Source organism: Tachyglossus aculeatus, chromosome 22 (assembly GCF_015852505.1).
Source record: "Tachyglossus aculeatus isolate mTacAcu1 chromosome 22, mTacAcu1.pri, whole genome shotgun sequence".
NCBI lineage: Eukaryota > Metazoa > Chordata > Mammalia > Monotremata > Tachyglossidae > Tachyglossus > Tachyglossus aculeatus.
Genome location: NC_052087.1, coordinates 8,201,000 through 8,228,110, shown reverse-complemented (window position 1 = coordinate 8,228,110; position 27,111 = coordinate 8,201,000). Strand labels below are relative to the sequence as shown.

Sequence of the window (27,111 nt, the reverse complement as noted above, 5' to 3'; positions counted from 1 at the left end):
TAAAAAATACTAATTTCTTTAATTGGGAAAAATTGAGGGTCAACAACTCTTATTGTTTTAAAGCCTCCCTTCTTCCAAACCATATACTGTTTGGTGTTTGTTTGGGTTTTTTTGGTGGGGGGAGATGGTTACTTTTATTTCAGTATGGTGTAGTGGAAAGAACACAGGCTTGGGAGTCAGGTGGTCACGGGTTTTAATCCCGGCTCCGCCACTTGTCTGCTGTGTGACCTTGGGCAAATCACTTAACTTCTCTGTGCTTCAGTTACCTCATCTGTAAAATGGAGATTAAGGCCATGAGCCCCATGAGGGACAGGGACTGTGTCCAACCTGATTACCTTGTATCTAGCCCAGAGCTTAGAACAGTGCTTGGCACTTAGTAAGCGCTTAACAAATGCCATAATTATATTATCATTATTATTATTGTATTATTTAATAGTTGATAATTTTAAAATATTTAACACTTATACTTGGGTTTGCACCCTTTATTTACCCCTCCCTTAGCCCACCACACTTTTGTACATAACCACAATCTATTTATGTCAATGTCTGTCTCCCGCAGCGTGGCTCAGCGGAAAGAGCAGGGGCTTTGGAGTTAGAGGTCATGGGTTCAACTCTCAGCTCCGCCAATTGTCAGCTGTGTGACTTTGGGCAAGTCACTTAACTTCTCTGTGCCTCAGTTACCTCATCTGTAAAATGGGGATGAATATTGTGAGCCCCATGTGGGACAACCTGTTGTATCCCCCCAGAGCTTAGAACAGTGCTTTGCACATAGTAAGCGCTTAACAAATACCATTATTATTATTAAACTGTAAACCCACTGTGGGCAGGGAATGTCTGTTACACTGTACTCTCCCAAGCACTTAGAATAGTGCACTGCACACAGCAGGCACAAAATAACTATGATTGATTGATTTAATATTTGCTTGATTCTGGATTTAAGAGCTTCCCATAAAACACTCTATATGGTTGACTTGGGCAAGACACAAGAAATATTGTTGAAAATTATGCATAGCAGAATGTTCTCTAACCTTTCCCCACCGCAAACCTTCTGAAAAGAAGAGGTCTTTAGCAGGAAAGGGATCTGGTATGAAGGTAATTAAAAGTTAGAAAGTGGAGGCTCCATAAGCTAGGACTCTACGCTCTAGACCATATTAGTGTATTTCTGAATACCATTTTTATCAATGAATCGATCAACGGCATTTACTGAGTGCTTACTGTGTGCAGAGCACTGTACTTGAATTTGTATTTGAAAGAGGACAATACAGCAGAGTTGGTAGAAAGGATCCCTGCCCACAAGAAGCTTACAGTCTACATGGGGAGACACTTTCAAAAAAATAAAGATAAGGGCAATGGAAATGTACATAAGTGCTCTAGGGATGAGGCGGGTAAATATAAATAGAGACAGTCCCTACCCAACAGTGGGCCCCCATCTTACCTCCTTCCCTTCCCCACAGCACCTGTATATATGTATATATGTTTGTACATATTTATTACTCTATTTATTTATTTAACTTGTACATATCTATTCTATTTATTTTGTTGGTATGTTTGGTTTTGTTCTCTGTCTCCCCCTTCTAGACTGCGAGCCCACTGTTGGGTAGGGACTGTCTCTATATGTTGCCAACTTGTACTTCCCAAGCGCTTAGCACAGTGCTCTGCACACAGTAAGCACTCAATAAATACGATTGATGATGATGATGATGATATAAAGTGCTTTAGGGGTTCAGATTAAAGTGCATAGGCAAATAGGGGAAATGAGGGCCTAATCACAGTTTTTTGGAAGAAAAACTTGATTTTAGTAGGGCTTTGAAGGTAGAGGGAGTGGTGGTCTGCGGGATATGATGGGGGAGGGAGTTCCCGGCCAGAAGGAGGATGTGGGTAAGGGGTCAGAAGCTAGACAAATGAGATTGGAGTAGCCTGACCTTAGAGGAGGGAAGTGAGCAGGTTAAGGTAGGAGAGCAGGGAGATAAAGTAGGAGGGAGAGCTAATTGACACAATCACACAATATTGTCCTGCCTCTGGCCTGGAACGCCCTCCCTCCTCAAACCCAAAACAATGACTCTCCCCTCCTTTAAAGCCTTACTGAAGGCACATCTCCTCCAAGAGGCCTTCCCTGACTATACCCCACTTTCTTCTCCCATTCCCTCTGTTTCGCCCTGATTTGCTCCTTTCGCCCTGATTTGCTCCCTTTGTTCATCCCTCCTCCCAAACCCACAGCATTTATGTCCGTATCTGTAATTTCTTTACATACATTAATGTCTGTCTCCCCAACTCTACGCTTGTTGTGGACAGGAAAGGTATCTGTTTATTGTTGCACTGTACTCTCCCAAGAGATTAATAGAGTGTTCTGCACACAGTAAGCGCTCAATAAATACAACTGAATGAATGAATAACTGAGTGCCTTAGAGCCGATAGTACCGAGTTTTCTGTTTGATGTCAAGATGGATGGGCATCCACTGGAAGTTTTTGAGGAGTGGGAAGACTTGTACAGACTGAATTTTGAAAAAAAATGAGTCAGACCGCAGAGTGAAATATGGACTAGAAAGGGGAAAGGCAGGGGGCAGGGAGGTCAGCAAGGAGGCTGATGCAGTAGTTAAGGTGAAATATGATAAGTGCTTTCTTCTCCATTCAAACAGCATAATATATTGTACTCTCCCAAGCGCTTAGTACAGTGCTTTGCACACAAGTGCTCATTAAATATGATTATTAATGATAATAATACTAGCAATTTGGATGGAGAGGAAAGGGAGGATTTTAGCAATACTGTGAAGGACGAACTGACAGGAATTGGGGTCAGATTGATGTGGGTTGAATAAGAGATGAGAGTCGAGGACAGTGCCAAAGTTATGGGCTTGTGAGGCAGGGACGATAATGGTGTTGTTTCAGTGATGGAAAAGATAGGGGGAAGACAGGGTTTGGGTGGGGAAAATGAGTACTGTTCTGGACATAATATATTTGAGGTGTCTGCAGGCCATCCAAGAAGAGATATCCTGAAGGCAGGAAGAAATGTAAGACTAAAGAGAAGGAGACCTGTTTTTATCTGATGGTCTTGGCATCATCCATGAGCCACCAAAAATGGTTGCCATGCTGTGCTGCTGAGGAAAAGGGAGCCATCGACTGACTGACTGATAGCTAGAGGGAATTGGGGAATTAGGGTGTGTGCCAGAATCCCTAAGGAAATCACTGTTGCATTGCTGCCCTCGCTGTTGGATTCGGGTGAGCCCCCCATTTCCTCCCAACTTTTTCTGGGTAGCAGTGTGGAGGCGGGAACGGCAACAAAGGTCTCTGAGGCCAGTGAATTGTACTTTCCCAAGCACTTGGCACAGTGCACTGCACACAGTAAATATTCAATAAATACCATCGATTGAGTGATTTCTCCCAAACTACCTGGACCAACTAATCTCTGGTCACTGAGAGAAAGTGTCTCATGGGCTTGTTTTATCATAAAACACCCCACGCCTCCAGGGACCCACACCCAAATCAGTCATCCAACATGGTACTTCTCCATGTGGGGATCGGAACTACCCAACTAACCTGGTCGTACTCTAGTGCTCCTGGGTACAGCGGCCAACCGAGGAATAATTCTGCGATCACGCATCCCAGCGACCACATGTCTATGGCTTCACAAAATGGCAATCCCAATATAATCTCCGGAGCCCTGCAAGTTAAGTGAGACGTATTCGGTGAGCATATTCAAAGCAAAATGGTACGTGCAACTCTAAAAACTGGGCTTACGCAGCCATCTTCTCTTTTCAACAATATTTCTCCTTTATGAGTTTTATCACTTCTTGAGATTCTTGAAAATGCAGGCAGAACTTCATAAAATGACAATGCCATCACTGAGTCTATTTACAACATTTGACCTTTCCAGAGATCCAAACACTAGTCCAACGGCTGTCACTGGAGAGTAGATTTCCGCCCTAAGAGATCTATCCTATCAGCTGTTTCTGAATGAAGTCCAGTGATAGGTGACTCCCAGCCTCCGGGAGATTTTGATAAAGCCAACCCATGCCTCCTGTTCAGCAGAGAGCTCCATCTTTAAGGTTACAAGTCTGGATTTACACTTTTCTCCCAGCTCTGGGCAGTATGCCCTTGTCATTCTCACCAGCTCCTGAGCTCCCTGCCCCTTCCCTCTGTAGCACCTCTCTAGCCAAGGCTAAACTTGGCTCCAGTCTCAAAGTTGCCCTTCCCCTCATTTTCCACCACTCCCCCAAAAACCGGAGTTTGGCTTGGAGTTACAATAAGAAGCCTTCATCTAGAGAAAGAGTATTTATCTATTTACTATTTATTTATATGAATGTCTGCCTCCCCACTAGACTGTGAATTTGCTGTGGGCAGGAATGTCTGATGTTACATTGTACTCTCCCAAGCACTTAGCACAGTGCTTTGCACACAGTAAGCGCTCAATAAATACTACTGAATGAATGAATGAATGAGTACACCAAACATTACCACAGTGAGATCATGGTTCAATCAGTGAAATGAATCAATCAATCAACCATATTTAGTGAGCACTTACTGGGTACAAGGTACTTGGGGGAATAGAATATAACAGAGTTGATAGTTCTCTACCCACAATAAGCTTACACTCTAGAGGGGGAGACAGACATTGACAAAAGTACATTACATAAGTGCTGTGGGGTTGAGGATGGGTTGAATAAAGGGTGTATAAATTCAAGTGCAAGGGTGTCATAAAAGGGAGAGGAAGTAGGGGAAAGGAGGGTTTAGTTGGTGAAGGCCTCTTGGAGGAGATGTGCTTTTAATAAGGCTTTGAAGGTGGGGAGAGATATGAAGGGGGAAGGAGTTCCAGGCCAGAGGCAGGACGTGGGCGAGGGTTCAGGGGCAAGACAGACGAGATAGCGGTACAGTGAGTAGGTTGGCGTTAGAGGACCGAAGTGTGCAGAATGGACTGCAGTTGAAGAATTCTGTTTGGCCATGTTTTGGGTTCATTTCATTTAAGTTGCTGGAAGTTCAGCATTTCTCCTCTGCAATGGACAGGGCTGCTGAGAATTTACAGTAGAAGACCTAAGCATCGCCGGATCCACACAAAGCCTAAGAGAGGGCGTGTGGATGTCACAAGCCAACAGCCTTAAATATAAACGGTATGCTAAAGTACTGAGCTGTGCTTTCGTTATTCCCCAGTTCTGCCAGAAAGTGTTCTTTCACTTCATGTTTTGACTAGAACGTTGTTATGGAATCAGGGGAAGTTATTCCGGTAATGCAAGTCTGTTTGATACAGGTTGCCACAGTGTTGAAAGAAATGGCACTCACGCTGGACACTGCGCACACGGCACAAGCTGTCTTTAATGCATCTGTGAGGACGCACCCAAGGGTTCTAGGAGAACTGAGTGTACGCACAATATTTTCAAAGAATAATTTATATGCCACAATCTTGTATTGTTTAGTAAACTGGAAATAGAGGTATACACTAAGGGAGGAGTAAAATTTGCTCATTTCAACACTTTTTTAAATTCAGCATCCCATAATAATAATACCAGTATTTGGAAAACGATCGATCGATCATTCATTGAGCACTTATTCTGTGTAGAGCACTGTACTAAGCGCTTTGGAGAGTACAATAGAACAGAGTTGGTAGACACATTCCCTGCCCACAATGAGTTTACATTCTAGAAGGCAAGCTTACAGTCTTGAGGAAAGTACTCACAACATGCCTAATGCTGTGCTAAGTCCTGGAGTGCCTACAAGTTCATAAAGTCAGAAATTCATTCATTCATTCAATCGTATTTATTGAGCGCTTACTGTGTGCAGAGCACTGTACTGAGTGCTTGGAAAGCACAATACAGCGATAAAGAGAGACAATCCCTGCCCACAAGGGGCTTACATAGTCCCTGTACCTCATGGATGTACAGTGTAGGTAGAAATGAGAACAGGTACCTAATCCCTATTTTACAGATGAGGAAACAGGCCCAGAGAAGTTGAGTGACTTGCCCCAGATAACACACAGAGAGCAAACGCCAGAACCGGGATTAGACCCCAGGTCCTCTGATTCTCAGGCCTGTGACCCTTTACACTCAGCTACACTACTTCACATCATCCTACCAGTGCTAAGCATTATCTTCTCCTTCGACAGCATTTACTGTGCCCAGAACACTGCCCGGGGTGCTTGGGAACATACAATAAAGTAAGAGACACAGTCTGTTCCTCCAAGCACATAAACTGCCAAATAAACAATAGGTTAAAGAAGACAAAAGCAAGCAACGGAAGTGATAATTACACAGCAAATACCTCTCCACCTAAGTGCTGAGGTGGCTCACTGGCACACGGTAAGCGCTTAACAAATACCTAATTATAATAATAATAATACTGGTTTTTGTTAAGCGCTTACTATGTGCCAAGCGCTGGGGTAGATACAAGGTAATCAGGTTGTCCCACGTGGGGCTCACAGTCTTAATCCCCATTTTCTAGATTAGGTAACTGAGGCACAGAGAAGCGAAGTGACTTGCCCAAACTTACACAGTTGACAAGTGGCGGAAGTAGAATTAGAACCCACGACTTCTGACTCCCAAGCCCGGGCTCTTTCCACTAAGCCACACTGCTTCTCTATTACCTGACAAAGAAGAAGGAGCCTGATTTGGTGGGTTAGGGGAGGCCTCTAGGACTGCCAGTGCAAGGCTGAATTAGCCCTCTCCCTTGGCAAAATAATTCCCAGCAATACATCAATCAACCATATTTACTGAGTGTTTACTGTGTGCAAAGCACTGTTTGAAGCCCTTGGGAGAGTACAATATATGAGTCATACTTTCATTCACTTATTCAATAGTATTTACTGAGCGCTTACTGTGTGCAGAGCACTGTACTAAGCGCTTGTTAGAGTACAATATAACAATAAACAGACACTTTCCCGGTCCATAACGAGTTTACTGTCTAGAGGGGAGGAGAGATAAATAAATAATAAATAAATTACAGATATAATAATTATAATAATGATAGCATTTATTAAGTGCTTACTATGTGCAAAGCAGTGTTCTAAGCACTGGGGAGGTTAGCAAGGTGATCAGGTTGTCCTACGGGGGGGCTCACATTCTTCATCCCCATTTTACAGACGAGGTAACTGAGGCCCAGGGAAGTTAAGTGACTTGCCCAAAGTCACACAGCTAATAAGTGGTGGAGCCGGGATTTGAACCCATGACCTCTGACTCCAAAGCCCGGGTTCTTTCCACTGAGCCATGCTGCTTCTCCATAAGTCTACAGAAGTCCTCCCCAGAGAGAGTAGGATCCCTGGGTTCCCTCCCCAACAGCTACATAGGACTCGCTGTGGTGAAGCACTGCCTGTGGCCACCACCTCACACCTGCCTTCTTACTGTCCTATTGTACTCTCCCAAGCGCTTAGTACAGTGCTCTGCACACAATAAGCACTCAATAAATACAATTGAATGAATGAGTCAGGAGACCCACGATCTAAGCCCAGCTCTGCCACTTGCCTGCTGTGTGACCTTGGGCAAGTCACACAACTTGTCTGGGCCTCAGTTTCTTCATCCGTAAAATGGGGATTAAATACCTTCCCCTTCAACTCACGTGTGACAGGGATTGCATAATAATAATAATAATAATTTTTTGTTAAATGCTTACTCTGTGTGTCAGAAGCAGCATGGCCTAGTGGCAAGAGCACAGGCTTGAGAGTCAGAGGATGTGGGTTCTAATCCCGGTTCCACTATTTGTGTACTGTGTGACCTTGGGCAACTCACTTAACTTCTCTGTGCCTCAGTTACCTCATCTGCAAAATGGGAATTAGGATGGTGAGCCCCATGTTGGGCAGGGACTGTGTCCAACCTGATTACCTTGTACCTACCCCAGTGCTTAGAACAGTGCATGGCACATAGTAAGCACTTAACAAATACCATAATAATTATTATTATTATTACATATTAAGCACTTTACTGAGGTCTGGGGTAGATACAGGACTCACGTAGGGTACACAGTCTAAATAGTAAGGAGAAGAGATACTGAATCTCCATTTTGCAGATGAGGGAACTGAGGCACAGAGAAGCTAAATGACTTTCCCAAGGTCACAAAGCAGACAAATGGTACAGCCAGGATTAGAACCCAGGTCCTCTAGCTCCCACTTGGATCCAATGTGATGAGCCAACCTGGGGGCTGTGTCTGACATACAGTAAGTGGCTAACAAATACTATTATTGCAATTATTATTATGTTTGTTGTTGTTCTGGTGTATTGCAGTTTACTTTCACCATTGCTTGCACCTCATTGAACCAGCTCATATAAGCAAGACAATAAAGGATACTTATTTCTTTTTATAAATTGACATCCCAGCTATCCTTAAATGTTACACACTCCTGGAGGCAAAATCTTAAACACAGCAGTAAATGTCATTATGGACTCCTGTGAATCATTTATGATCATTCTGATCAGCATCTGGGTGGCGCATAAATTTTGGGAAAAAAATATATTCATTCATTCAATATTTACTGAGCGTTTACTGTGTGCATTAAAACACAATAGGGAAAAAGGCTCTTAAAGCACTATCACAGTCTATTGTATTGACTCATAAAATTCCATGAAGTCTTTCCCCTCCCAACTTTTAGCAGGCCATAACTAAAATAGAAACAAACAAAAACTCCTCCCCCTTTTTCCAAGGTCGAATTCAACTAGTCCACAAAGCCTGAAGGTTAATTAACCTGCATCATTTGCTCCTTCTAAGCAGTGTAGTTCAGAATTACCTTCAATTTTTGTCAACATCTTGCAGTGTGGGAATGATTTTCACTATCCTGGCAAAACAGAGCAGGAAGATCAAGTAATGCCTAAATCTGAATCTCCTTTCTGCTTTCATTCAGTTAAAATGAAGTTTTAAAACTACTTGCACATTCATTCATTCATTCAATTGTATTTACTGAATGCTTATTGTGTGCATTTAGGATAAACAGGCCCAAGAAGATGAGACCCAATTTTTTTTTAATTCTCTAAAATAAGTCACACCTTACAAGACGGATTTGTACGAAGGATTAATGTTCAATCAATGGTATTCACTAAACATTTATTAGAAGCAGCGTGGCTCAGTGGAAAGAGCCTGGGCTTTGGAGTCAGAGGTCATGGGTTCAAATCCCAGCTCCGCCAACTGTCAGCTGTGTGACTTTGGGCAAGTCACTTAACTTCTCTGTGCCTCAGTTCCCTCATCTGGAAGATGGGGATGAAGACTGTGAGCCCCCCGTGGGACAACCTGATCACCTTGTATCCTCCCCAGCGCTTAGAACAGTGCTTTGCACATAGTAAGCGCTTAATAAATGCCATTATTATTATTATTATTGTTATTATTACATGCAGAACACTGAAATATGTGCTTGGGAGAGTATGACAAAGTTAATAGATCCAATTCCTGCCCTAAGGAGCTTACAATCTAGCTAAGGAGACAGGTGCTAAAATAAATCTTAGCATTAAACTGGAACGATTCACCAGCAAGTATGAACTCTTGATAGTATTCATCATGAGGTTGTCTCATTTCAACCCTTCAGGCCCAGCTTAAAGGCTGCAAAAGGAAGTTTTCCCTGACAAAAACATGGGTGGTGGATGGTCTCTGCGTTCATCTTTATGTCTCCTCTGCTTTGTCTACTAAGTTCCATGAGAGACAAAACTTTGTCTCACCTCTAGCATCTAAATACCCTGACTTCAGGACAAGTACAGCCTATTAAACTGTACGAAGAAACAGCATGGCATAGTGGACAGAGCACAGGCCTGGGAGTAAGAAGGTCATGGGTTCTAATTCTGGCTCCACCACTTGTCTGATGTGCGACCTTGAGCAGGTCACTTAACTTTTCTGTGCCTCGGTTACTTCATCTGTAAATAAGGGATTGAGAGTCAACTTTTCTGAGCCTTGGTTACTTCATCTGTAAATAAGGGATTGAGACTGTGAGCCCCACATGGAAGAAGGACTGTGTACAACCTGATTTGCTTGTATCCACCCCAGCACTTAGTACAGTGCCTGGCATATAATAAGCGCTTAACTAATACCATTAGTATTATTATTAAAACACAATGTGGTGTCAGCATGCCCATGGCATCAGTCATTGTGACAGTATGGAAAGGTGATCGCTCTCTAAGATCCAATTCTTCCAGAACACCTCTCATGTAGGAAAGTAGCATGGCCTAGGGAAAAGAGCACAGGCCTGGGAATTAGAAGACCTGGGTTCTAATGCCAGCTCTGCCACTTATCTGCTCTGTGACCATGGGTAAATCACTTCACTTCTTTGTGCCTCATCTGTAAAAATGGGAATTCCATACCTATTCTCCCTTCTACTTAGACTGGAGGCTCCCTGTGGGATCTCATTTCCCTGTATCTCCCCCAGAGTTAGTACAGAGCTGACACATAGTAAGTGCTTAAGAAATGCCACAATTATGATGTAATAGGTGAACTACTACAGTTTCTTCGAGACCCCTGGGTGGGCCAGCGAACCAGGGCACCTTAGGGCTGGAGATGAAACCCAGTTAGGGCTCATACTGGTCCTTATGGATCTTACTATTTAAATGGTGTTTGTTAAGCCCTTACTATGTGCCAGACACTGTACTAAGCACTGGGGCAGATACAAGACAGCCAGGTTGGACACAGCCAATGTCCCAAATGGGGCTCACAGCCTTAATCCCCATTTTACAGAGGGGTTAACTGAGGTACAGAGAAATTAACTGACTTGTCCAAGGTCACCCAGCAGACAAGCGGAGGAGCCGGGATTTAGAATCCAGTTCCTCTGACTCCTGAGGCCCATGCTCTTTCCACTAGGATCCTATGCTTCTCATTTCAGGGTGAGCATGGAGAGAATCCATGATTTTCACCTCTTAAAAGAATTCCACTAAAGGATTTTGCTACATTAAAGGGGTCACTTTCTCCAAACATCTTCCAATAAAGTTGACTTAAAATTAACAAGAAACAGGCACACACAGGCCAGTCCAGAATGAAGTCCTTGTTTTGCTCCTTAGATGGTTTTACAGGTTTATCCATCATAGAGGCATTGGTTCCTCAAAAAGGGGCCCAGAACTACTGAATATTTACTGAAGCGGATATGGTCCTATCTCCTTGTTAGCACCAATCAGGAAACTTCTACTTTCTTCCCCTTACATCTGTGTGCTTTTTTTTCCCCTCTGCCTCTGAGCCTATTGATGCAATTTCAGGAAAATAGAATGAGTCTAACCTTTTTAACTTTTTACCTTCTATCTGGCTGTGTACATAAATCAATCAATTATATTTACTGAGTGCTTGCTGTGGGCAGACCACTACTGCATCATACATTACTTGCCCGGGATTTTTAACAGCTAACTAAGCTTTTTTTTATGGTATTTGTTAAGTGCTTAGTATATGCCAGGCACTGTACTAAGCACTGGGGTAGATACAAGCTAATCAGGTTGGACACAGTCCATGTCCCACATGGGGCTCAAAGTCTTAATCCCCATTTTACAGATGAGACAACTGAACAACAGTGAAGATGTGACTTGCCCAGGGCCACAGGCAAATGGCAGAGCCCGGATTAGAATCCAGGTCTAGCTTGGGTGAACATTAAAGAAGGTGTCGCATCCAAAAGCCAGCCTAGGAAATTCAGGGTTGCTTTGGTATTTCTGGCCTATCGGTGATCTTTCGAAGTGCTCGGGGGTCATTTCTTGCCCTCTGCATTTACAAGAGGGATGTGGATCCATATTTAAATGGGGAATATTGAGGAAGACTCTCAGTTCCTATTTTGTAGCCTCTGGCTGGCTGGGATGAAAAAGAATTGCCAAGAGGATGAAAATTCATCCTAATAAACAAAGGTATCGGGTTGTATGGCTCTGTTTACTAATGAGTTTTTGAGCTACATGGCATGACCCAATGGTTGTCTCCCCCTCTAGACTGTAAGCTTGTTGTGGGTAGGGAATGTTCTGTTATACTGTTCTACTGTACGCTCCCAAGTGCTTAGTACAGTGCTCTGCACACGGTAAGCGCTCAATAAATACAATCGACTGGCTGACCCCACCAATTCACATGAGGGTGTTGACTTTATTGTTGGGGCAGTGGAAAGTTTCCGTGTGACAACCTCTCTCCAGTTCTGAGGCACTCAGGGGTGGAGAATGAGAGGGCATCTGCAACATGGTTTAAAGAGGATGGAATTTTCAGCCCTATAATTAATAAGTCGTGGAGCAGGAACCCGGGCACTTAGGGATTTTCCCTGTTGCATAATTGGGAGAACCGAGATCTTGTAACTCCCTTTTAATTTTCAGAGGGGATGAGGTGATGATTAATGGGCTTCCTTCCTCTCTCAGAGAAGAGTGGTGATCAGATGGGAGCTGCCTGAAACGATGAGATCCTGGATCTTGGCCCCTCTCGCAAAGTCTCCAACCCACGTGGTTGCCTGTGGGAGATTCCCCAGCTCTCACCAGTCACAAGCCATATTTTCACTGCGAGCTTCGGGGTTTCACAACTCCTCTGTGTAACAGTTGTCCTTCCTCTTACCTCTTTCCACGTGGACTAATCTTGACAAAGGAGGAATGAAACACCTCTGTGGGGAGCCCAGCCAAGGGCCCTAAATCCACTCCCAAAGAGGCACTGGTAGGATTAGGGCCTGGTAGACTTTCAAGCTCTCATGGTTGTAAAATATTTACGCAATGGAAAAAGCTTCTGAAGAGATTTCTGAGCTATTTCCTTTTCCCACTGTAGACTGAGGCAAGAGGCAAAAACTGGTCAAGAACCAGGGAAAGCTTCAAGATGAGGCAAAGCCTAAGTCAAAGAAGCAGAATGTCCTAGTGGATAAAGCATGGGCACTAGGAGTCAGAAGAACCTGGGTTCTAGTCCCGGCTCTGCCACTCATCTGGTGTGTGACCTTGGGGAAGTCACTTAACTTCTCTGTGCCTCAGTTACTTCATCTGTAAAATAGGACATGGACTGTTTCCAATTTGATTACTTTGTATCTACACCAGTACTTAAAACAGTGCCTGTGTAAGTGCTTAACAAATATCATTTTAAAAAATCAAAAAACAAAGCCCCTGGGCTGAAGCCTTTTGCAAAATTCTAGTCAGACAGCTGGGCTGAAGGGACTCCTAAGGATTTGGCTGAGGACAACACTGGAGAAGAATCGATCAACTGTATTCATTCATTCATTCAATCAATTGTATTTATTGAGCGCTTACTGTGTGCAGAACACTGTACTAAGCACTTGGGAGAGCACAATATTACAGAGTTGGTAGACACATTCCCTGCCAACCATGAGCTTTACAGTCTAGAGGGACAGCATTTAAAACAGAAATAGTAGTGTAAGCTCATTGTGGGCAAGAAACATGTCTACCAACTCCATTACATTATATTCTCCCAAGAGCTTAGTACATTGCTCTACACACAGTAAGTGCTCAATAAATACAACTGATTGATAGATGTCATAGTATTTACTGAATGTCCCAGAGTATTGGTAGTAGCAGTAGAATCTGAGTGTCACGTAGCAGTAGAAGTAGTTATTGAGTGAGTGCCCACTAAACAGTAGTAGTAGCAGCTACTGAATGTGGTGCCCTGTTGGCACTTGGAAAATACAGAATAAGGAGGTGAAATGTTTCCTGCCCTCAAGGAGCTTACTCTCCAATGGTGGTGACAAACAGAAGAATATGTACAACTAACTGCATTTAAGTGCAATGAATTACCCAGGCACCTGAGAAGTACCCAACAATAAAGTACATGTTCCCTGCCCACAAGGAGCCTACACTTTAAGATAGAAGCCAGATTTACAAACAGAATGGTTAAGATGAATAAATGAATGAATCTTGCAAGGAGGGTTTCCTTTAAAAAACAAAAATTGGGTAATGGCGCTAGATAAAATTTTCCAGATCATGATTTTGAGGCTATCAAAAGGGGGCCTTTAACAGCATTAGGTACATACTAAATATTTTTTAAACAATTTCATTCTGAATATTTTTAATATCTAAGAACAGTTTTAAGACATATAAATATATCTGCTTAGACTAGAAGTTTAGAAACTTCCTTGCTTGTAATAATAATAATAATAATTTTGGTATTTATGTGTTTACTATGTGCCAGGCACTGTATTAAGCACTAGGATGGATATAAACAAATCAGGTTGGATACAGTCTCTGTCCTACGTGGGGCTCAATACCTATTTTACAGATGAGGGAACTGAGGCACAACAAAATGATGTGACTTGCCTAAGGCCACACAGCGGACAAGTGGATTAGAACCCATGATCTTCTGATTCTCAGGCCCATGCTCTTATGCACTGTGTGATGCTGCTTCAATTATCGATACGCCATCAGTGATAAAGAATAGAAAACAATGCCAACATTTTAAGTTTCCCTATCAGCAAATACCCATTACTGATCCAGATCTTTCTCAGAACACTTCTCAAGGCTCTTCATAGAAACCACCTATAGCTTTGAATCTCCACTTTTCTCCTACCTTTCCCTCTCTGAACATGAGCTCCCAAATAAACATGGACTCTTTAGATATTGTCCTTTTTCAGATACACGTGTTCATTCATCTTTCCTGTCGAAAGGTTGACTCCCTCTATTATTAGGAAATATTTGCATTCTAAAATCGGCCGCTGAACAAATGTATCACTTGACGACCAGATTTATGTCATACCAGAGAGGCCATGCAGCACTGAAATAAGAATGTGGCTACCAGAAGCAGTGTGGCCTCGTGGGTAGAACAGGGGCCTTGGAATCAGAGGAACTGGGTTCTAATTCCGCCTCTATCCCTTGTCTGCTGTATGTGTGACCTTGGAAAAGTTGCTTCACTTCTCTGTGCCTCTGTTTCCTCATCCGTTAAGTGGGATTCAATACTACTCCCTCCTATTTAGACTGTGAGCCCCAAATGGGGCAGGGACTGCAACCAACCTAAATATCTTGGGTCTACCTCAGTGCTTAGTACAGTGCTTGGTACACAGTAAGCACTTAACAAATATCATAAAAAAGAGAAGATAGTTTTTATTTCACTAAGTTTGATCCTGCAAACACTTCAACTTGTTGCTTCCTCTACAATTTTAAATTATTACATGAGCTGGAAAATCTAAATATTACCCTTTATTCCCCCTCCCACAGAGAGACTCAATGCAATTCAGGCTCAGCATTCATCTGAAGCAGCGTGGCTCAGTGGAAAGAGCACGGGCTTTGGAGTGAGCGGTCGTGGGTTCGAATCCCGGCTCCACCACAAGTCTGATGTGTGACCTTGGGCAAGTCACTTAACTTCTCTGAGCCTCAGTTCCCTCATCTGTAAAAATGGGGATTAAGACTGTGAGCCCCACGTGGGACAACTTGATCACATTGTATCCCCCCAGCGCTTAAAACAGTGCTTTGCACATAGTAAGCACTTAACAAATGCCATCATCATCTTAGTTTCCAAGTAACTTGCCCAAAGTCATACAGCATGGCCCTGCTCTCCAGAGTAAGCACTCCATAAATATCACTGATTAATTAGTCAAGTGTACCAAGCCCTTGGGAAGGTACAACAATACAGTAAGTAGACCTGATCCCTGCCCTCTGGGAGTTTACAGTTCAGAAGGGAAGACAGGCACTAAAATCAATTATATACAAGGAAAAAAGATGCGAATGAGTTAGGGCTTAAGTAATTAATGTGTTGAATAATTCCTCCATCCTTTCCCCAGGGTAGCTTTCTCAGGTGCCCATCATCTTCACAACTTCCTAGGAATTAGTCAATCAATCAGTGGTATTAACTGAGCACTCACTGTGTGCAGAGCACACAATGTCTAGTGTCTAGTACACGGGAGAGTAAAAGACAACAGTGTTGGTAGACATGCTTCCTGCCTGCAAGGAGCTTACAGTCCAGAGGGGGAGGGAGACATTAACATAAATTACAGACCTGTAATTAAGTGTTGTGGGGCTGAAAGGGAGATGGATACCAGGTGCTAAAAGGGTACAGATTCAAGCGCATAGGTGACACAGAGGGAGAGGCAAAAGGGGAAAAGAGAGCTTAATCAGGTAAGCCCTCTTGGAGGAGATGCAATTTCAGTAAGGCTTCGAAGGTGGGGAGAGTGGTGGTCTGTCGCATATGGAGGGGGAGGGAATTCCAAGTCAGAGGGAGGACGTTGGCAAGGGGTTGGTGGCGAAATAGATGAGATAGAAGTCCAGTGAGTAAGCTGGCATGGAAAAGAGAAGTATGCAGAACGGAGGCAGTGAGGTAAATAGGAGAGGGTGAGCTGACAGTACTTTAAAGTCGATGGTAAGGGGTTTCTGCTGGTGTAGTGGTGGAAGAGCAATCACTGGAGGTTCTTGAGGAGTGCAAAGAAGCGGACTGAACTGGACTAGCCAAATTAGACGCCTCTCTCGAGCAGGGGTCTGACATAAATGATAGAATTATGCCTTGAGTTTCTTACAGCATGGATTTCTGTATTCAAATATGTTTTCCTCTTTGCCCGCAGCATTGCTAATGCTGACACTCTGACTGGAGTCTGCAATAGTTTCACAGCAAACATTTTTTACCACGCTTGCTCATAATCATGCACTCTTCATCTTCTATTGGAGTCATTTTCATTCCAAATGAACTGCTTAGAGAAGCAGCGTGGCTCAGTGGAAAGAGCACAGGTTTGGGTGGAAAGAGCACAGGCTTGGGAGTCAGAGGTCATGGGTTCTAATCCCACTCTGCCACTTATCAACTGTGTGACTTTGGGCACATCACAACTTCTCTGTGCCTTAGTTACCTCATCTATGAAATGGGGATTAAGACTGTGAGCCCCATAAGGACAACCTGATTACCCTGTATCTCCCCCCAGTCCCCCAAGTGCTTAGAACAGTGCTTGGCAAGAGTATGCGCTTAACAAATGTCATTATTATTATTATTATTATTATTATTATTGCACTTGCTTGAAGCTGATGTTTTTGAGAAAATTTAGATCCTCCCCAGAGGTCAGCCTAGTCATTCAGTTACTGAAACAGTGGCTAAAACTGAAATTGAGGTAGTGTGGCCTTATGGTAAGGGCACAGTGGCTTCCTATCCCAGTAGATCCAGGTTCTAGTCTCAGGTTTGCCATTGACCACCTGAATAATTTTGGGCAGGCCAATTAAGATCTTTGAGCCTCAATTTTCTCATCGGTAAAATGGGATTGGGATAGATTGTGAACGCCAAATACGACGGGGATTATGCCTGATCTCACAACCCTGTATCAACCCCAGATCTTAACAGATGCTTAATAAATGCATATGTACTTAATACAGTGCTCTGCACACAATTAGCGCTCAATATATACTATTGGTTGATTACTGTTGCCATTATTATGGTAACATATCAATATAGATTGAAGGATCTGAGGGGAATAAGAAAATATAAGGAATTTTGATACTGATATGGTTAATAGTTGAAATTGTGATTGCCTGACTAAAGATAAATTGTCTAATGAACACACCTTTGAAGAGATTAAACAATTTATTAATTCTACCTATGCAAACTCTAAATGTGTAAATTTAAGCAAGGGTTAATCCTGAATGAGGGTATGGGAAATTTTTAAAAGCGGGCTAGAAACTGGCATCTCGATTCATTTAACTTCATTCAACATTCATTAACAATTCAATCAATTCAACAGTTAGACCACTTAATTTGCTAGCCTCCTCATCCGAAAAAACAGGAAAGAAAATACTGACCTGCCTTTCCAAGGACTTTATTTACTGTAGTACAACATAAACACGAGGATTTTATACATTCATGATTAGGCAGTTGGTAAATTTATCAAGCACATGAGGTACTGAAGTGAATTCAGACACCAAGTTAGCATTACTACAACTTCTATCTACCGATGCTAATTTTTGGCAACTGCTTTCATTCTCCATAAGCCTCCAACTTCAACTAAAGGAGATCCAAAACCTACTCACCCGCTTAAAAGAGAAATACTTTGGTCTAATTGAAGTTTCTGGGTTTTTTTCCAGTAAACATACTACTTGGATATAATGTAGACTGTAAGCTCCTTGTGAGCAGGGATCTTGCATCTACCAACTCTTTTGAACTGTACTCTCCAAAGCGCTTTAGTAGAGTGCTCTGCACACAGTAAGAGCTCAATAAATAACTACTGTTGATTAATGTGCTTTGCCATGGATGATAGGTCCAAAGCAAAAATTAGTAATGTTGAAGATACATGCTTAGGCTTTGAGAATCTCAAGGAGAGCAACCATGACCTTGCTCCTCCAAACATTCTTTGAAACCATACCTGGGAAAATACAATGGGCTAGGCAGACCTTTGGTATAGCCCCGTTTGGTATTTCTTAGAGGCTTCCTTCTCCTAGACTAGTTATCTTTATTTTTAAACAACAATGAAGTGTGTAATACAAATATCCTATTTATCTGACAGTTCTAATTGACTTTAAGCTACATTCCTCATTTGTAAGTTTAAATACTTCATTTTAAATAATTATATTCATGCTCCCATGAGGCAATATGTTTTTCTCTAATGAATGGTTCAGTAAAACCACAAAATGACCACCATACAGGGGCTACACAGATACCACAAACCCAGAGATGTGTGGACACCAGACCCACTCCTTTGCCCAATCCATTAATTCTGAGTTTACCACATCAACTTGAATCAGGTTCCACTGAACCCTATCTTTGTCTTCCAGTCCTGCCACTGGCCACGGTAGCCACAGCAGTCTCCGGACCAGTGGAATGGGGTAGGAAAGGGTGGAAAAGCAGCCAGCTCCCACAGAAATTGCAGGGTGCTTTGGTATTTCTTAAGTGCTTATATGTTTCAAACACTGTTCTAAGCACTGGGATGGATACAAGTTAATCAAGCTGGAGACAATTCCTTTCCCACATGGGGCTCACATCAAGGAGGGAGAAAATGTACTGAATCTCCATTTTGCAGTTGAGGAAACTGAGGCACAGAGAAGTTAAGTAACTTTCCCAGGGTCACACAGCAGGCAAGTGGTGGAGCTGAGATTAGAACCCAGGGCCTCTGGTTCCCAGGCCTGTGTTATATCCACTAGGCCACATTGCTTCCCCACGCTGTTTTAGGGGCAGGGAAAGCATCTATCAGCTCTGTTGTACTCTCCCAAGCGTTTAGTACAACGCTCTACATAAGCACTCAATAAACACCACTGATTTACTGATTTCTTTGTGTACCTGTGAGTCAGTCGGGAAATAAACACAAGCAAGCAATATCTGGGTCTTAACTGCCTGCTTTCTAAGAGCCCAAGCAAAGAGACAAAATGAACCCTCTTAAATTGAAGCAATCATTCTCCATTTCCAAACCCCACTGTGCTGGTGAAAACAAGCCTGGAACTGTCCATTAAGCAGCAGGTGGATCACCTGGCTGCCTTTTTTGTTTTCAGCTTGCCAAGCAGCTGATCTGTTTAGGACATGGTTTCATTTTAAATACAGGTTCATTTGTAGAGTGGATAATCTTTCCATGCACAAAAATGTGGACTCACAGGACTGTTAGTCACACTTAGCATAACAGGCATTCTTCCCCTGCCTCCAGGTCATCCATGTCCCACCGGCACCCCGAACTCCCCATCTTCCCTCCCGGATCTTCTCCTCCACCGTTCTTGCCCACTACAGTTGACATTACCATCATCCTTCCCTTCTCTGAAGCCAGCACACTTGGGCATTAGCATTAATTCCTCCCTCTCTTTCAACCCGCATATTCAGTTTCACCAAATCCTGTCAGGTTTTCCTCCATAACATTTTCAAGATCCAGCCCTTCATCTCCATCCAAATGCCCACCACACTGATCCAGGCCCTTTTCAAATCCCAGCTTGACTATTCCATCAGCCTCCTTGTTGTTCTCTCTCACCCAATCTCCCCCATCTCCAGTTCATACTTGCTGCCCATATCATTCTTGTACTTCCCAAGTGCTTAGTACAGTGCTCTGCACACAGTAAGCACTCAATAAATACGATTGACTGATTGATTCTGCACACGTTTCCCCACTCTGCAAATGCCTAAAATGGTGGTCCATTCCCCTCTGCATCAAGCAGAAACTCCTGACCACTACCTATATGGCACTCTGCATCCCCGGAAGGTTCCGGTATATCTTTCCTTCCTTCCTCATGACAACATATATTGCAATCTCCCAGGCATTTAGCACGGGTCTCTGCACAGAGTGAGCGCTCAATAAATATGAGTGATGGATTGATTCCTGAAAAAGCTCCTAGGCTTGAGAAGGGGCTCAGTAAAGATGCTGATAGTTCTAAATTGGCCAGGAGCTTTTCAAGAATCAATCATATTTATTGAGCCCTCACTCTGTGCAGAGCACTGTACTAAGCACTTGGGAGAGTACTATACAACAGAGTTGGCAGACAAGTTCCCTGTCCACAAGGAGCTTACAATTTAGAGGAGATAGACATCAATGTAAATAAACTATAAACATGTATATAAGTGCTGTGGGGCTGAGAGAGGGGTGAATAATGGGAGAGAATCCAAGTGCAAGGTTGATGCAGAAAGGAGTGGGAGAAAAGGAAATGAGGGTTTAGTCAAGGAAGGCCTCTTGGAGGAGATGTGCCTTCCATAACGCTTTGAAGGTGGGAGGAGTAATTGCCTGTCGGATAGAAAGAGGGAGAGCGTTCCAGGCCAGAGGCACGACATGGGCGAGACGTCAGCTGTGAGATAGACGAAATCATGATACAGTGAGAAGGCTAGCATTAGAGGAGTGAAGTGTGTATGCTGGGCTAGTAGGAGAGCAGTGAGATTAAGTAGGAGGGGGCAAGGTGATTGAGGGCTTTCAAGCCAATGGTAAGGAGTTCCTTTGTGATGCTGGGGGTAAGATGGGCAACCACTGGAGGTTCTTGAGGAGTGGGAAAACATGGATTGAATGTTTTTATAGAAAAATGATGCAGGCATCAGAGTGAAGGATGGACTGCAGTGGAGAGAAACAGGAGGCAAGAGTTCAAAAGGAGGCTGAAACAGTAAATCAAAGAGAGATAGGATAAATGCTTAAATAACATGGTAGCAGTTTGGGTGAAGAGGAAAGGGCAGATTTTAGCATTGTTGTGAAGGTTGAACCAACAAGATTTAGTGACAGATTGAATATGTGGGCTAAATGAGAGTGATGAGTTGAGGAGAACGCCGAGGTACCAAGCGCTTAGGACAGTGCTCCGCATACAGTAAGTGCTCAATAAATGGGATTGAATGAATGATAGGAAGGATGGTGGTGCTGTCTACAGTGATGGAAATACTAGGGGGAGCATGGAGTTTTTGGGGGGAAGATAAGGAATTCTGTTATGGGTATGGTAAGTTTGAGGTGGCAGCAGGACAACTAAGTAGAGGTGTCTAGAAGGCAGGAGAGAATGAGAGACTGCAAAGAGGTACAGAGATCAAGGCTGGAGATGTAGATTTGGGAATCATCTGCAAGAGGGGGTAGTTGAAGTCAGGGGAGTAAATGAGTTCTCCAAGGGAGTGGGTGTAGATGAAGAATAGACAGGGACTCAAAACTGAACCTTGAGGTACACCCACAGTTAGGAAGTGGGAGGCAAAGCAGAAGCTCATGAAAGAGAAAGAGTGGAATCAACGTTATTTTGAGACCCAGGCAAGTGAAGTGACCACCAGTGGAGAACTAAAAACACCATGACCGTGAACCTGCTTCTCTGGGTAAAAGAGAAAAATAAGGCTAGCTGGGATCTGGTGTGCTCCAGGGATTTTACTGGAAGAGTGCACATGATTCACTGGATTATTCTGGCGACTGCCTTTATTATTCTCAGCACTATATCCATAAATCTAGATGCCGATACAACACTGAGGATTCTGTGGGAACTCAGAAAATATTGAATCTCTCTCCTCCCTAGGAAGTCAGCGGGACCCTGGGGGGTACAAATAGGAGTCTTTTGCCTCTGGCCTTTCTCCTCTGTGTGATCTCCTCAAATCATCAATTTGGTTTGTCCTCTGGATCCTCTCTGACATCCTGGAAGGGGCCTAACTATTTGATGTTAGTTCAGTGTTCTGTACATGGTAAGTGCTAAATAAATATCACTGATTGATTGATAAGCTTAAGAGATTCATTCATTCATTCAATCACTCAATTGTATTTATTGAGTGCTTACTGTGTGCAGAGCAATGTACTAAGCGCTTGGAATGTACAATTCAGCAACAGACAGAGACAATCCGGTATTTAGTCAGTGCTTACTATGTACCAAGCACTGTTCTAAGCACCAGGGTAGATACAAGGTAATCAGGTTGATCTACACCAACCTTTAAGAGAAAATATTAGGTGCGAAGGACAGACTATGGTTCCTCTATAAACCAGAAAGTAGGGGTTTTTTTTTCCACATACTATACATGAGGCATGTAAATTACAGACATTTCAATTGCCTTTCATATCATTAAGGTTAAATGGAAATTCTCCACAGTCTTGGTCTGGCCATGCCTTTTCCAGGGAGAAATGGAGAAGGGATGAAGGGGAGAGGGGGTTCATGGAAATGGGGCGGGATGAGAATGATCAGAGCAAGACCAATTCGACCAATTCGAGTGAATCAGTCTGTGCTTGGGAAAGGTACTGTGAGGCTGCTGCAGTAAATTTCCTCACCAAAGAGAGACCTGGACACTTCAAAATGCGGTCATAGGACTCTACGCCCATGGCTTTGCCCTTTCTCCCCAAGCATATCTGGAATTTGCCATCCCAGTAATACTGTCTACTCCTTTGACTGCCTCATCGCAGTAACACTGTCTGCTCCCTACACTGTCCGTCACCAAAACAGTTGGATTGTTACATATCCCTTCCACCCCGGCTTCTCCACCTTTGCCCTCAGTCCAGCATCCCACCCCTCCCCACCACCGGTGCCTCAGGCTGCTCTCGGCTGCTGCCTGAAGTGAGCGCTTCTACGATTCTTAAGTGTTGGCCAATTTTTGTCACCTTCCAGGTGGATCTTCCTCTTTGGGGGCCCCACCGCCCTTGCCCCTTACCCCTGCCAACCAAGTGGACATGCAGGAGAATAGAGAAGAGTGGCAGGGAGGCCTCAGGGGTAAGGAACACCTCAACTGTGCCGAAAAGCAGGCCTCTGGCCTGCAGAACAGCAGACTCACAGGCCTGTTACCTTCTGATGAAAAGGCTGTACGTTGCCAATGCCTATCCTGAAACCCAATTTCTACTAAATTAATGCCTTAATAATCATAAGCAGTAAATTAGGTATTAGAATGGCAGATACAATTTGAGCCAAACCCACATGCCAACTCCTTATACTATTTCTATATCATGTGATTATGAAAGGTCTCCTGCTTGGCTGGATTGTTGATAGTTAAATTGCAGTAGACATACAAGTAACTGTCAACTCATCATTTTTCCAATAACCCTCTAAAGCTAAAAGCCATTTCCTTTAGTCAGTATAGTCGATCCCTTGTAAATAGCTCACCATCAATTTGCTCCCAAGTGCACCATTTAGAGGGAGAGGAGAGAGAGAAAGAGAGAAAGAATAGATTAGTGAGATTATCCTTTCCATAAAATGAGATTACATTGATAACAATTAAAAATGTGTGAAACTGATACATATAACATCTGTACTTTTGTTACACTCGATGCAAGTCATTTTATATTACAGGTGCACATAAAAATCTGCACCTGAATCTTACCTGTGGTTACCAAACCTCAACCTTCGCATTTTCCATTTTTTTAACTGATACACAGAGTTGCCAGTCTTCTATCTACCATGATGAGTGCAAGGTCTATTTAAAGCAATCACTTTCAAAAGGTAAAGTGTTCACTGTTTATAGAGATTCTGCTTTCATACTGAAACAAGTCTGAGGACTTGATCTGTGCCTTACTTGTAAATGAACGCTAACCAAAAAATGGTTGTTGAGGGGTTTTTTTTATGTTGTTCGACAGCGTTCAAAAGGTTAATCACTATGTTGAGCAACCCTGAATACTGCTTTATCTTGTTTCAAGGTTATCATATTACTAAAGATCAGATGAAATCAACACCCGCCAAAATCGGGTTCTTCTAGTTCCAATTAAATGTTTCACAATTTCTCAGAATGTGACAATACTCTTCAATACCTCAAATGGACTTCCATAAATAATAGAAAGGCACAATACTATCTCTTTTAAAAACAGACTGAAAACCACATTCAGACACAGGCTTAAAGAAATATCACAACTCAATTTATAACATTGAATTCTTCAGAGGAAGAGTTACAAAAAGCAAGAATATTTTATTATTTGAATGTAAGAGCCTTGAGGGCAGGGAATGTGTCTACCAAGTGCTTAGTACAGTGCTCTGCACGCAGTAAGCCCTCAATAAATATAACTGATTGATAAAATATACTATAATTTATTTTAATATCTTAGGCTTTTCCCCCAACGGTTCATTCATTCTTTCAATCGCATTTATTGAGCGCTTACGGAGCGCAGAGCGGTGTACTAAGCACTTGGGAAGTACAAATCGGCACATTTAGAGACGGTCCCTACTTTTCTAGTTGAGGAAAACACGATTAAAAAATCTCATTTCCCCCTCTAAAAGTTACATCAATTTAAATGAAAATTAGTGTCAGATTTTTAAACCTCCAATTTTGCATCCATGCTGATCCAAAGCAGAGCAATATATACGGAATACATCATTTTGGTCATCAAAAATTCAGAGGGTTTTCTAGCTAAACAGCATAAAATCAAAAGTCAAAGGAAAACTATGAAAGGCACCCCATACTCTAAAAAGAGAAGGAAAACAGAATCTTACCCTACTTCCTTGCCTAAATGCCCTACTTTTTTACATAATTATTGTAACGTTTTAAAACAGGGTTGGGGTTATTATGTGGGACACATAAGAATTAAATCTAGCATTATGAGGAAAAGGAGGGAAACGAGGAAAAGAAGGAAAGACTCTTCCAAATGCTGCATACCACAGGCACTCAATGAATGAATCTCCCCACTCCATACTCACCCTTTTGCTTCACCCTCCATGAGTACCTATCACTGCTTATAATTAGGTGCTACAAAAATAACCTTTTAATTCCTTCTTCAAAAATGAGGGTGGGGCAGGACAAGGCAATTATGTGATTGCTCTGACGCCTTTTCATGGACAGAAGAGTACTGGACCTCCCTCAGTAGATCACTGAGGGATCCACAGCTCTCCTTAGCTTCATTAACTTGGTTAATCCTGCTGAAGGCTATGCCCGTTTTGATTTACTTCCACTGGATACCAGCCAACCACCTGTCTCCCTTCTCAGCAACCCATCATACTTAACCAACCTCCTCTTCTCTGTGCTAAACCAATCTTAAAGATGGATTAAAATCAAACACATTAGAAGCACTGAAAATACCCCAAACTGAAAAGTTCTAACTCAAGCCCATTGAAAAGAAACTTGTCAACTCTGAGCCGGCGGTTTCCTTCAGAAGCAGTGTCATGAACAGAGCTACAAGGAACCTATATAAAGAATTATGATTTTTCAAGAGAAATTGAGGGGGGCCAGGTTGCACCTCAACCAAATGAAATGAGCCTCTGGATTGTAAGTTTGTTACGGGCAAAGGAACATGTCTGCCAATTTTATTGTACTGTATTCTCCCAAGTGCTTACTACAGTGCTCAATAAGTATCATCAGTGAATCAGTACAGCACAGCATTCAGCAGGATTCAGGTTCAAAACAATGCAAAAGAACTCCAGTTCTTTAACTCTCTTTCCTTATTGTGAGACTGTAGATAAATTACTAATTCCCTACAGTTCAGTCTTCTTAATGGCATAATGCAAACAATAGATTGATCCCTCATGGAAGAAAAATTAAAGCATTCTACATTTCAGGGTATTTTAATGTGAATCTACAACAGCCACCTCCAACAGGAACTATCAATCACTCGACTGTAGTTATTGAGTGTTTACTGTGTGCAGAACACTGTACTACGCACTTGGGAGAGTACAATACAGCACGTGCCTATTTCATCTGTGTTAAGGTAAGAGACCGACTTTATTGTCTGTGATCCTGCCCTGCATTTTGATGTTGAGTACAGCCAGGAAGAAACACTGATGGAACTGATCAAGAAAGAGAAGCAGCATGGCCTAGTGAATAGAGCATGGGCCTGGGAATCGGAAGGACCTGGGTTCTGATCCTGGCTCCGCCACTCGTCTTCTGTGGGACCTTGGGCAAGTCACAACTTCTCTGTGCCTCAGTTACCTCATCTGTAAAATGGGGATTGATTGTGAGCCCCACATGGTACATGGCCTGTGTCCAACCTAATTAACGTATATCTACCCTGGTGCTTAGTACATGCCTGGCACAAATTAAACACTTAACAAATATTGTAAAAAAAAAAAATTTGTGTTTAATTTGTTAAGTGCTCACAATGTGCCAAACGCTGTACTAAGCCATGGGCAAGATACACAATAATCAGATCAGACACAGTTCCTGTCCCTAACGGGGGTCACAGTCTCTAAACTGTCAGCTCAAGGTGGGCAGGGAATGTGTCTGTTATGTTGTTATAGTGTACTCTCCCAAGTGCTTACGACAGTGCTCTACACAGTAAGCGTTCAATAAATACAGTAATTGATTTGAAAAAAGGTACTTAAAGCCCATTTTACAGATGAGGGAACTGAGGCCCGGAGAAGTTAGGTGAATTGCCCGAAGTCACACAGCAGGCAAAAAGTGTATCTTTCCAAGCCCATTTTACAGATGAGGAAATGGAGGCACAGAGAAGTTAAGTGAATTGCCCGAGGTCACACAGCAGGCAAAAAGTGTATCTTTCCACTAGACCATGCTGCTTTTCTATTTCCTTGTCTCTAATGACCTCGTTGGTCAGTGTGCTGCCTACGTAACAGAGTTCTGTGAGCATTTTGCTCTGTTTTGGGTTTTAGGTTTGTCTGCCCTACTCCACGACTGATTCAGTGAAGTAGTTGGGAAGCAGCGTGGCCTAGTTGGGGAGGTCTTGTGGCCTCGTGGGTAGAGCACGGGTCTGAGAGTAAGAATATCTGGGTTCTAATCCCAGCTCCACCACTTGTCTGCTGAATGACCTTGGACAAGTCACTTCTCTGTGCCTGTTACCTCATCTGTAATAAGGGGATTAAGACTGTGATGAGCCCCTCGTGGAACAAGGACTGTGTCCAACCTGATTAGCTTGTAACTACCCCAGTGCTTAACACATATCATTAAAAAAAAAAAGTACACACACATCAGTATGTCTCCTTGGACATGTGATTCCAGGGCCCAGACATCTCTATAACAACAATTTTGCTTCTGCCTCCTTTGCCAGATTGTAAATCTCTAATT

General features: G+C 42.9%; 1 protein-coding gene across 6 annotated transcripts in view; it reads right to left on the bottom strand.

The window, feature by feature from the left end:
* The window catches only part of HIPK3 (homeodomain interacting protein kinase 3), a 132,896-nt gene that overhangs the window by 23,050 nt on the left and 82,735 nt on the right, over nucleotides 1-27,111 (bottom strand). For all 6 annotated transcript variants that reach the window (XM_038764875.1, XM_038764879.1, XM_038764878.1 and 3 more), the window contains exon 3: nucleotides 3,535-3,658. In XM_038764875.1, coding sequence (XP_038620803.1) covers nucleotides 3,535-3,658 — 124 coding nt within the window. The remainder of the gene's footprint in view (nucleotides 1-3,534; nucleotides 3,659-27,111) is intronic.